General features: G+C 39.2%; 1 protein-coding gene across 1 annotated transcript in view; it reads right to left on the reverse strand.

Annotated features, from left to right (window-relative positions):
• Nucleotides 1-13,791, reverse strand: part of LOC113031917 (furin-like protease kpc-1) — a 211,816-nt gene that overhangs the window by 167,189 nt on the left and 30,836 nt on the right. The window contains exon 4 of the mRNA XM_080308280.1: nt 2,877-2,991. Within this exon, the coding sequence (XP_080164406.1) occupies nt 2,877-2,991 (115 nt within the window). The remainder of the gene's footprint in view (nt 1-2,876; nt 2,992-13,791) is intronic.

The raw sequence follows: 13,791 nt of genomic DNA on the forward strand, positions 1-13,791 counted from the left end.
AATGAGCTCCTCAGGAGGGGCTTGACTCAGTCTAACAAAAAGGGTACAATAGGCTCCACTTGCCTTGTGTGTGTACAGGTGGGTATAGCCCATCAGGTACAGCTTTTAGCGAACATACATGCCCGACTAGCACACACACACACACACAAACATATATTTGTCTGGTCCTGGCAGGCTACCAACCCTGAGCAGATTACTGACCCTCAATCAATATCTACGTCCACCAGAGGCTGATTAAACACAACAGAACGAAAGCAGGAGAGCAGGGCTACTGAGCAGGAGAGAGAGGGAGGGCCAGACAGAGAGAGCAATGTCCTCAACGTTAAAGACGCCTTTCATTTTTCTTGATTAATGAGTGATTGATAATTATGTTCTATTTCTCAGTTCATGCAATCATTCCATAAAGTTAACGTTAATCCGCTTAGTGTCATACTGCATGCTCCAGCACATGAATCATACTGCGCTGCATAAACAATCTTGTCAATAACCTTCTTAAATCGAGAGAGGTGACTATGTGCAACAAAATCGTGCTTATAAGAAAAGAAACCGTCAGATTTTTTTTCCCCTCACTAGTGCTTCATATGCCCCCATCATCTCTCCTGACTTCCTCTGTTTCTGTCTTCACCTCCCTCCACCCCCATCCTGACTTTCACCCCTTCATCTTGCCCTGAGAGCTGAGGTGTCAATCATTCTGTTGCCGGTTGCTCTGGTGAATCTCTGACCCCGCCCCTCCTCCTCCTCGCGCTGCCAGATTACGCCCTCGTATGTCAGTCAAGAACGTCTGCCCTGACGATTGGACGAGCCCTGGTTGCCCTGTATTAGTAATAAACCAGACACTAATACAGGCTGTTGAATTGTTGACTACACTTTGGTAAGAGTAAAAGAATTATTAAGACCTATCAAGGAATTTATAAAGCATAAGTTACATAATGTAACCAGTTGTGTAAATGCAAACATAATCTAAAGAAAAAAAACAGGGACAGGGTTTCTCAATAAGCAGCTTTCCTATTCAGCTGTTTACTGAGCTTTAATATACTTTTTGGTATCAACCGAATGTGTCAGGAAAGGTACTCAAGGCTGTTAAGCGCATACGTTTCTGAAATAAACTGAAACTTGTGTGCTTAAACACATTTTTAAAAAATTAATAACAGCTTACGAAGAGTCATAGACATAACTGTGACAATATAATGACCAGTGTTGGTTTTTTCCCCTCAGAAAAGATTCATTCAGCAAACATTTCTAAAGACAGTTCCAGAACTTTGTGTCTTAAAGTTACAGTGTCTAAAATGTTCAATGCTAGATGTCAGTAGACTGCAGATATCAATTAACTGAGGCTTTCTCGCCCCTCCCAATTCAAGTACATAAGTCTAGCTACTTTGGCTGCTGTAGGAAAAACATGTTTTAGTCAGGTCAGAAAGATCAAAAATATGAAATTTAGACTGTACCCCATAACAACCATGGCCAGCCGGCGTGTTTCTGCTATGTTTGAACCAGATTCGCTCTGGAGTTTTTCCCCATGTGTTAAAGTCCACTGTTTACCTCAGCTGTCAATGCCGGGCGAGAAACCTCCACCTTTATTTACTCCAGGAGTGGGGGAACTCCAGGCCTCAAGGGCCGGTGTAATGCAGGTTTTAGACGTGTCCTTGATCCAACACAGCTGATTTAAATGGCTAAATGACATCCTCAACATGTCTTGAAGTTCTCCAGAGGTCTGGTAACAAACTAATCATGTGATTCAGGTGTGTTGACCCAAGGTGAGATTTAAAACCTGCAGGACACCGGCCCTCAGGGCCTGGAGTTCCCCACCCCTGATTTACTTTGTAAGGGGCTGTAAAACGTTGTGGACGGACTCTAATATACAGCTCACTGAGTCAGAGAAGCTCACTTCTAAATGATGACAGCCATACTGAGGTGCGTTATTGAACATATGCTGAGCAGTCGGCAAGCGCTACTGTTTTTCGCGCTGTTAGCTACTCTTAGCCTCTTAGCCTACTGTTAACACAAGAAATATTGTTGGACTCTGACACTTAGCAAATTAGCTCTCATACTATGTAAGAATGTAATCAAATCAGCAGGAATGTGGGATTCTCTTGAACCTTAACATTAGCTGGTTTAATGTGAGCTTATAAACAGCTGTTGTTGTTGTTTAGCCGGCTCTTGTCTGGTGTACAGAGACAGGAAGGTCATCTAATGTAGCTGACAATAACTAACTGCAACAATATTGGGAATAAATAAGTATATTTATGCACATTACAGTTTCGGAGACGAGGCTTGAGATAAGGAGGAAGAGGATGATATCATGCAAACTCTAAAATTAACTTGAAATTCTGATTGAGATGCTAATCTGTGAATTTTGACTACTTGAAATATTTTATAATAAAAGGCTATAGATGCAGCTATTAAATAATTTGTACGTTATTAAAAAATAAGATATTTTATCAAAAAATATGCCTTTTTATACCCAAGCATCCTGTCACTTTGCTCCTTTTGGTCTTCTCAAACATAGTGTACAAGTATCGTCCAAACAGGATGAACAAGACTCTGCAGAATGGATGAGCATGTCTTGTTGTTGCAGCCCAGTTGTGTGTCAGTGTTGCTCCGAGCCTCATCAATCCCTGACATCTGTCTCAGTTCAACATGGACAACCCCCTTCACCTCCTCTCTCGCTCGCTCTTTCCTCCTCCACAATCCCCCCCATCTCTCTATCGTCCGTCTCACTCTCCAGTCACACATGAAAGCCTGCCTGACTTATGCCTGTCAGAGGAACATCCTTCAACATGAAGATGAGAAAAGTCGGGGTGGGGCTTCCAGATAAGACCAATGAACACATACAAACACACACTACTACACATACACTTACACATAAATACACCCACCAGTTCCCACTGCATGGGCCAGAGAGGGTCATTGAAGGTGAGGGACTGGTCACTCTTATTCTCTTCGGGCTGCTTGTCAGTTTCAGACTCTTTCCTGTGGGGACCTGCAAGCACACACAAATATCATGTATAAACGTGTGCATGTAGTCTTTCTTTCCTTGTCCTGAACTCTGATTTCAGGACATCCCTGGTTCCCAACCAATGGCGCAAGGCCTCCCAGATCTCCTTTTTCTCCGCTGAGGTGGAATTCTACTGGCAGATTACCATATCATTAGCATATTATTAGCATCTCATTGCTGCAGAACAGCTTGGCTCGCTGTCTGCAGAAGAGCCATCAGCCCATCAAGGCCTGCACCTTTCCTTCCCTACATTTAATGTTACACCGACTGCCACTCGTTTTCACCCATGCACAACCCTCTCTCTCAGTGCTCTCTACTATCTTCTCGCTATCAGTTTGTTTGATAATTTCTTGAACTGCCAAATTAATTGATATCACACTAGCCTTTTCTGGAAGTGACTGTAATGAAACATCCCACACAAGTATAAATATATCTCAAGTATTAGGATTAATAGGAGATCATTTGGTTCCAAACCAATTTAAATTTTCTTGCACGACTCTCTCCAGTGTAGCATTGCTATGAAACAAATAATAATTACAGTTGCTTTACCTTAATAGACTCTGATTAGGAATTGTGTTTTACCGCATGTAAAACACAAATTTAAAATCTGCCTCTGGACACATGACCCAGTATGCAGAGTGTTGTCAGTAAAGCTAACTTATAACAGTAGAGAACCACAAGTATAGTATTGTTAGAGAGATTCTTCCAAGTCTTTCAGTTAAAAAAATACTTTTTTTCATATAAAGTAATGTGAATGTAGTTGAATACCACAATTAAAGACAATTAACAATACGCTAATGTATATCTGGACCTTTGGGAGACGAATGTGTCCCATTCTCGTTGTTCAAGAGTCCTGGGTCTCCTTTGTCATATTTATCATTTCATTGTGCATCAAATGTGTTCAACTGATGAAAGATCTGGACTGCAGACAGGCCAATTCAGTACCCGGACTCTTCTAATATGAAGCCATACAATAGATGCATGATTTAGTTGAGCATTTCTGGTTGAAATATATGCGGCATTCCATAAAAAGATGTTTGTATGGGACTCTATGTCACTTAAAATCTGTATATATATTTCAGTGCTGATGCTTCCTTTCCAGATGTGCAAGCTGCCTTTTCCATAGGCAATAAAGTACCCCCATGCCACCAGAGATGCTGGCTTTTCAACTGAGCACTGACAACAAGCCAGATGGTCCAATTCCTCTTAAGTCCTGAGGATGTGGCATCTATGCTTTCCAAAAAGAATTCCATACTTCGATTTGTCTGACAGAACAGTTTTTATTTTATTTTAAATGAGCTTTGGTCCAGAGACGACAGCAGTGTTTCTGGATTATGTTCAAGTATGACTTCTTCTCAGCATGATAAAGCTTTAACCTGCACTTGTGGATGGCACAACACACTCTGTTCATAGACAGTTATTTTTGGAAGTATTCGTGAGCTCATGCAGGGTTTTTTCATGTCAGTCATGCCTGTTTTTAAATGTAGTGTTGCCTGAGGACCAGAACAACACAGACATTCATTACTGATTTTCAGAAATGGGGTTGTATTTTTATTAAACATTAATAAAATACGAAATTTTAATTCACCATGACAAATTTTCTTGATCACTTTGCTTTACTATTTAACTTCAAGTATCGACATGTGTTTAAGTAAATATGCAAGGACAGTATAGGACAAATACATGAATGTAAATCAAATCCAGCACAATTAAAAAAGAAAGAAATGTTAAAATATAATTTTTACATACATTCTCTGGGATTTTAGATCACTTTAGGAAGTAAAATGATTAAACTGTGTAAAATAAAACTGCTCAAGGTTGCCTTGTCCCTTGCAGATGGTGTGGTATGATTCTCTGATTTTATTGTTAATATTATATACTGTAAATAATGAGATATTCAAAGTCTTAGCAATATTACATTGAGAAAAATTATTTTGAAGTTGTTTCACAATTTCTAGACACATTTGTTTTGCAGACTGAAGAACCTCTTCCCATCTTTACCTCTGAGAAACGCTGCCTCTCTAAGATGGTCTTTTTATATAGCTATATTTATATAGCTAGCAATCACCCACTGATGCTCTTATGGCAGTTTTTCAGCTCAGGTCAGTATCTATTCATCTTCAGGGATGATATGGTTGAGTACAAATTCACTGAATTCAGAGTATATGAGGACATGCGTCCATATAGTCTGAATTCAAAGAGTTATAACACTAAGATAGCGGTATACTGGAAGCCAAACAGCTGACAGCATTATAGTGCCAGGATTTTAAATGACACAGTACTGGATTTAACAGACTACATATTATATATATATATATATATATATATATATATATATATATATATATATATATATATATATATATATATATATATATATATATATATATATATATATATATATATATATATATATATATATATAGGGTGCAACGATATTCGTATCGATATTGAACCGTTTGATACAGTGCTTTCGGTTCGGTACGCATATGTATCGAACAATACAACATTTGTAATTTATTTTATCAATTTTCCTTCTGACGATGCTGTCTGTGTTGAGCGCTCAGTGAATCTGTGTTCGACTACTCCGCCTAGGCTGCACTGTCGAGCGCAGATCCACTGAGCGCTCAACACAGACAGCATCGTCAGAAGGAAGAGCGCAGGGCAAGCTAGCGAGACAGAAGTTAAGCTCTACTTGCAACAGGCAAATTGAACCTCATTCAGATCTGGCGTTTGGAATTATTGTGGTTTTCATGTGACGTATGACCCTGAAGGTAAGCGAGTCATGGACTAAAGTAAAACAGTATGTTGGATGTGCCATGCAATGCTCAATTACATTGGTGTGAACTAGTGTGTTAGCGCAGTTAGCTCGTTAACGTGTTGGCCGTCTAGCCCCATGCACGGAGCGATCGGCGGTAGCTCGTTAACGGAGATTTGCCGTGTTGTGGCGTTAAGGTCATTTCAACGAGATTAACCTGAAAGCACTAGTGGGAACACAACGAATATGACTGCACATTTACGCCGACATCATCCTAGTGCAAAGACAAGTGGAAGCAGACAAAAAAAAGCAAGCATGCTACTAACTTTAGCCGAGTCATTTAGACAGCTGTTAGCACATGATTCTCCTTATGCTGCTGAGAATATAGCCCAGAAGAAGCGGATAGTATAGCTTTTATTTTGGAAAGAGACATTTCTCTGTAATAAACTCTCTTTTCCAAAGATGAGTGATTCCTCAATCAGATACAGGGCTTGCAATATCGCTAGCCCGACGTCCTGGAGCTAGCGATTTTTTTCAGTCGGGCTATTGTAGGAAAAATATATGTCAATGCTTTTGCATTCTTTCAGAAATGTAGCTGGGTAATTATGTCATTGGCATCGGTGAGCCACTGTCAATATGTGACATATTGAAGTCGCGTTTGAATTTGCGCTTGTTTTTTTGCTTTCACTTTGCAATCGTGCGAACTGTGTATAGAGAGCGACAGCACTGATCTGTGAGTGATGATAATTTGTGCACCAATTCCTCTGACATCGTCTTATTAATCGTTAGCTTACTATGCAAACATGACAAGTGAAATCTCCCGCAGCAAGCTTAAACATGTGAGAGGTTGATCGCGCAGAGAATCGCTGAGCTTATGTGAGTGAGCGTGTAAAAGCATTTCAGTTCTGCTGAGCCAAATAAGACAAGTCAGGGTGAAGAAGTGACAGCCAAAGAAAAGCTTACCACAAAACGGAGAAGTTATGACAAATCAGACTATAAGGCAAAAAGAAAGTGCAGCTTTATGGTTTCATGGACAAAAGAATTTCTGTGGCTGCGATATGATGAGATAAATAACCAGGGCTGCACATAAGTGGTCCGCAGGTGCGCATTCGCTGTCAAAATAAAAAACACGCACAAGGGTTAGGGTTAAATTTAAAAACTGTACTTTTGAGTTAAAATATATATTTATAATTTTAATAAATGACAAATTAAGAAGGCATGAACATTTTTTTGTATCGAAAAAATATCGAACCGTGACACCAAAGTATCGAACCGAACCGAACCGTGAATTTTGTGTATCGTTGCACCCCTAATATATATATATATATATACACACACATATATATACATACATATACATATACATATACATATATATACATATACATATTATATATACATATATATACATATTATATATACATATATATACATATTATATATACATATATATACATATTATATATACATATATATACATATTATATATATATATATATATATATATATATATATATATATATATACACACACACACTACTGCCATCAAATCCAGCCGCCCACATAACAGTGAATACCTGCAAATTAAATAGAATATTATCCTCCAAAATATTTTCTCCACCATCTATGCTCAGATCTATGTGGACTGAAGAGGTTGTACACCGGTTGTGTATACTTGTAGAAGACAAATATGAACCTCTTCTTCAGCGCACGATGCAGCTGGAACATGACCAGAGGACCCTGAAATTCTTTAATGTTTAAATTTTCATTATACAGTCATTTGAAAAAATAATTACATCCCACTGAAACGGCAGGCTTTTTGGACGTATTTGGACAAGCAAACATTTGATCCACTTTGAAACAGTGCCCACAGATAAGGAGATAATCAAAAGAAAAATATCAAAAGATGCAATTTTCTTCTGTGAAAAGAGTATGCCCACCCTTCGCTTCAGAAGCTAGTATGTCGACCTTTTAACAGAAAAATAAAAAAAAATCTTGTAGGCGTTTTGCTCAATTACCCACCAGTCTTTGACAACGGCTTGCTAAAATTTTTTGACCCTTCTTCCATGCAAAATTCCTTCAGTTGCGAGATGTTTGAGTGCTTTCTTACATGTACTGCCAGTTTCAAATCCCACAACATTTTGATGGGATTTTTCCTGGGGTTTTTTTTTCAATAAAAATTGTTTTTTCTTTTCTAACAATGTCTTGGTGGAATTGTTTGTTTAGGATAATCCTGCTGAGAGGTCCACTTCCAGTTCACCTTTCAGACAAATAACCATATATTATCTTTCAGCTCTTTGATATGATGCTGAATTCATGGCCGAATCACTGACCCCAAGTTGTGCAAGAAAACCACACCAAAGCATGACATTTCCACACAGTTCATATGAGTTTCTTCTCCTCAAAAGCCACCTTTGGTCTGATCCAAACATGTCAACTTTTGTTGTGGCCAAACAACTACTTTTGATTTGTCTGTCCAGTGGACATTTTTCCAAAAGCCCTGGTCTTTACCTTTACAGTCACTGGCAAACTGCTGTGCACTATTAAACATTGTGAGGCCAAATTAGTATAATCTCTTTCTGACAATACAAATATACATTTTCCCAACAACATTTGGCAGTTATGGGCAGATTCTGTCATGAGACTTCTTTTAGCAGCGCAGCTCCTGTGATGAATCTGCTGGGGTAGCCGGTCCCAAAAAAATCAAATTGGCAGTCAAGTTGAATCTTTCTCAGTTATAGATGAAGTTCTACTTTTTCTGCTTCTTCTGGCTGCTCCCTTGAGTGGTTGTCACAGCAGATAATCTTTCTCCACCTCACCCTATCGCTAGCGTCCTCCGATGTCACACCAGCCCCCACATGTCCCGCTTCACTACATCCTTCCTGCACACGTACCATCTCAACTTTGCCGCTCTAACTTTATCTCTAAAATGCTCGACCTGAGGTGTCTTTCTGATGTACTCATCTTAATCTTATTACTCCTCACAAAAACCTTGGTATCTTCAGATCTGCCACCTCCACCTCGGCCTCCTGCCTGTTCGTCAAAGCAGCTCTCTGCAATTTCTCTTCAGATCTTGATGGTTCACCACACTTCGATAACAATTGGAACACCAGACGCTGGATGTGAGAGGTTGAAATAACACATGTTCCACCTGTCTCTCCCCAAGGAGGCTCTAATCATTGGCACCTAATCAGGACCTGATTCTAACATTATCAGTCTGACAGTGTTGGTAATATTGGGATACACTTCCTCTCTTTCATGCTTCTGATTTGTTCTTATTGATTTATTTCTTAAAAAATATTTGACAGTGGCTAGCGTAGTGGCTTACACATTTGCCTAATTAGCGAAAGATCCCAAGTTTGTTTCTGTGAAGGGACACAGTTCCCTTTGGGGTTTTGTCAGGAAGGGAATGTTGTGTGGAAATCTCCTTTACTGACAAATCTGTTGTCAGTAAAGGAGCAGTTGAATATAGTTATATTTTATAATGACATCTAATATGTAACAACACAACTTCTTATCTTTTAGTCTTCAAATGGTTTGTGTTTGCTTGTCCAAATATGTCAAACAGGTTATCTGCAGGTTAAATATATCACGTGTAGTAAGGTCCATATTTTTGAGACATTTTGCTTCTGGACACCAATACAGTGGATTTAAATCAAACAGTCAAGATGTGACTGAAGCTTTAATTGTACTGTATTAAATGTTTAGGAATTACACACATTTGTGCATGTAGAGCCAGTAGAGACTCAAAGGTTATTGGACAATTAACTGATACATGTTTCATGATTAGGCCTGTTCCCTTCTTATTCCATGGCAACTTAAGCTGACAAAAGATCGGAAGTTGATTCCAGTAGTTCGATGTCCATTTTGTAACTGTTCACTAGAACTCTCAATATGAAGTTATGAAGAAATGTCAGTGCAAGTTAAGGGAGCCATCCTGAGACTGGAATATCAAAATAAACCTCTCAGAGAGATAGCAAAACTTATGTAGTAGCTAAAACAACAATTTGGTAAACATTCTTCATAAAAAAGAAGAAAAAAAAAACGACCCGACTCAGCAATACCAAAAGGCCTGAAAGACAACTAAAGTGTAAAATAAGTGAGATATTCCCATGATTAAGATAAACACCTTCACAACACCCAACCTAGTCAAGAACACTGTCAAGGAGGCAGCAGTATCATTGTTCAAGTCTACAATCAAGATATACCTTAATGAATGGTAATACAGAGAATTTACAACAAAGTGCAAACCACTGGTTACACTCAAGAACATAAAGAAAGGCCAGATTAGACTTCGTCAGAAAACCTCTAATAAACTGTTCTGACAAATAGGCTTGAGGAAGAGAAACCAAGATTAACTTGTGTCAGAATGATGGGAAGAGGAAAGTATAGAGGAGGAGAGAAACAGTTTTGTGATCCAAAGCATACCACACCATCTGTCAAACATGCCCATACCATATATATGGTTACTGAAGGCAAAACTCAAGGCTTTCTTTCTTTCTGTCTTTCTTTCTTTTCTGACCATCTTTTACATTTTTCCACTATGAATTGTTAACAAAGGAAACCCTGATTACTTTCCTAGTTTCAAATGCTGTATAGAAAATTTATTGTACCAAATCATAAATTCAGTTTACTATTACCATTTGTATTCTGTGCTTGAATAGAGTTTAGGATGCCATAATGAGGCTTTTCCACCCTGCCAAGTAACATGCTTGTTACTTGGCAGGGTGGAATGCTCGTATTTGAGATATTTAATACTGGCACACTTTAATGAACATTGGCAGCTCGAATTCAAAAATACTTGCAAAAACATTGTACTTGAAAAGTTCACATCGGCCAAAGAGTGCATTCTCTTTCTTTATTTCTTTATTCTTTATGTACATAAACACACAGCTGCGATGTTGATCCACCGTATCACGGCTTTTTTATCTCCGTTGTACATTTTCTATCATTTGTCAGAGCGGAAGCTAAGCGGATGATAATACACAAGAACAGACAAGAAAGACTGAGAGCACTGCAGCAGGACGTGAGCCAGCACATTCTTCTGCAAACACAGCCACCAATTCCCATCACACACACACACACACACACACACACACACACACACACACACACACACACACACACACACACACACACACACACAAGCTCATTTTAATATCTTAGTGAGGACATCTCATTGACATAATGCTTTCACTAGCCGCTTACCCAAACGCTAACCATCAAAAGTGAATTCCTAACCCCCAGCCTAATCCTAAACCTAACGTAATTGTAACCCTAACACTAAAACCACATTTTGAGCCTCAAAACTTGTGAGAATGGGCATTTTGTCCCCATAAGTGACCATTGGTCCCCACTAGTAGTAGCATGCCAGTTTTCTGTCCTCACAAAGATGTCTAAACATGCACACACACACAGACACACAGTCATCAGTGGTTTACTGTTGTAAAGCTTACAGTGATCTATTCAAACACAGTAAAACACCTGCAAAAGACACATAGATATTTAATATACCTATGATCAAAAGTATTACTAAACTGTACTACTAAAAATGTTTGTAATTCTGTCTCCCTCTCTCTCTCCCCTATTCACATACATATATACTGGAATTACTAAAATGTGTAATATCTACAGTGGGGCAAAAAAGTATTTAGTCAGCCACCGATTGTGCAAGTTCCCCCACCTAAAATGATGACAGAGGTCAGTAATTTGCACCAGAGGTACATTTCAACTGTGAGAGACAGAATGTGAAAAAAAATCCATGAATCCACATGGTAGGATTTGTAAAGAATTTATTCGTAAATCAGGGTGGAAAATAAGTATTTGGTCAATAACAAAAATACAACTCAATACTTTGTAACATAACCTTTGTTGGCAATAACAGAGGTCAAACGTTTACTATAGGTCTTCACCAGGTTTGCACACACAGTAGCTGGTATTTTGGCCCATTCCTCCATGCAGATCTTCTCGAGAGCAGTGATGTTTTGGGGCTGTCGCCGAGCAACACGGACTTTCAACTCCCGCCACAGATTTTCTATGGGGTTGAGGTCTGGAGACTGGCTAGGCCACTCCAGGACTTTCAAATGCTTCTTACGGAGCCACTCCTTTGTTGCCCGGGCGGTGTGTTTTGGGTCATTGTCATGTTGGAAGACCCAGCCTCGTTTCATCTTCAAAGTTCTCACTGATGGAAAGAGGTTTTGGCTCAAAATCTCACGATACATGGCCCCATTCATTCTGTCCTTAACACGGATCAGTCGTCCTGTCCCCTTGGCAGAAAAACAGCCCCATAGCATGATGTTTCCACCCCCATGCTTCACAGTAGGTATGGTGTTCTTGGGATGCAACTCAGTATTCTTCTTCCTCCGAACACGACGAGTTGAGTTTATACCAAAAAGTTCTACTTTGGTTTCATCTGACCACATGACATTCTCCCAATCCTCTGCTGTATCATCCATGTGCTCTCTGGCAAACTTCAGACGGGCCTGGACATGCACTGGCTTCAGCAGCGGAACACGTCTGGCACTGCGGGATTTGATTCCCTGCCGTTGTAGTGTGTTACTGATGGTGACCTTTGTTACTTTGGTCCCAGCTCTCTGCAGGTCATTCACCAGGTCCCCCCGTGTGGTTCTGGGATCTTTGCGCACCGTTCTCATGATCATTTTGACCCCACGGGATGAGATCTTGCGTGGAGCCCCAGATCGTGGGAGATTATCAGTGGTCTTGTATGTCTTCCATTTTCTGATGATTGCTCCCACAGTTGATTTTTTCACACCAAGCTGCTTGCCTATTGTAGATTCACTCTTCCCAGTCTGGTGCAGGTCTACAATACTTTTCCTGGTGTCCTTTGAGAGCTCTTTGGTCTTGGCCATGGCGGAGTTTGGAGTCTGACTGTTTGAGGCTGTGGACAGGTGTCTTTTATACAGATGATGAGTTCAAACAGGTGCCATTCATACAGGTAACGAGTGGGGGACAGAAAAGCTTCTTACAGATGACGTTACAGGTCTGTGAGAGCCAGAGATTTTCCTTGTTTGAGGTGACCAAATACTTATTTTCCACCCTAATTTACGAATAAATTCTTTACAAATCCTACCATGTGAATTCATGGATTTTTTTTTCACATTCTGTCTCTCACAGTTGAAGTGTACCTCTGGTGCAAATTACTGACCTCTGTCATCATTTTAAGTGGGGGAACTTGCACAATCGGTGGCTGACTAAATACTTTTTTGCCCCACTGTATCTATCTATCTATCTATCTATCTATCTATCTATATACATACATATATATATATATATATATATATATATATATATATATATATATATATATATATGTATGTATATATATATGTATGCATGTATATATATATATATATATATACATGCATACATATATATATATATATATATATATATATATATATATATACATATATATATATATATATATATATATATATATATATATATACACATATACATATACATATACATATATATATACACATATATACATATATATATATATATACATACATATATATAGGCAGGGCATACATGGAACGCCATATCCAAATGGTCGGCATAGTGTACAGAAACATCTGTGCCGAATACGGCCTGGAAGTCCCGAGGACGGCCGTAGTGATCGATGTAGCAACATCAGAAAGAAGGAACACGAGAAGCTTGAGAAATACCAAGGGCTCAGAGAAGAGCTCGAGAAAATGTGGAGGGTGAAGGTAACTGTGGTAATCGGAGTACTAGGTGCAATGACTCCCAAACTAGGCAAGTGGCTCCAGAAGATCCCGGGAACAACATCGGAGATCTGTCCACAAGAGTGCAGTCCTAGGAACAGCTAAGATACTGCGCAGGACCCTCAAACTCCCAGGCCTCTGGTAGAGGACCCGAGCCAGTATGTGGCTATTTCGCACCATTAAATATTTATTATCCTTATTTTTGTTTCTGCTGTTTTTATGCCTGAGCTTTTAAACTAGTTGTGGGTTCTTGTTTTTGTGCTTTTTTGGGTTTTCTTTTTCTTATAACA

This window comes from Astatotilapia calliptera, chromosome 11, assembly GCF_964374335.1.
Source record: "Astatotilapia calliptera chromosome 11, fAstCal68.1, whole genome shotgun sequence".
Taxonomy (NCBI): domain Eukaryota; kingdom Metazoa; phylum Chordata; class Actinopteri; order Cichliformes; family Cichlidae; genus Astatotilapia; species Astatotilapia calliptera.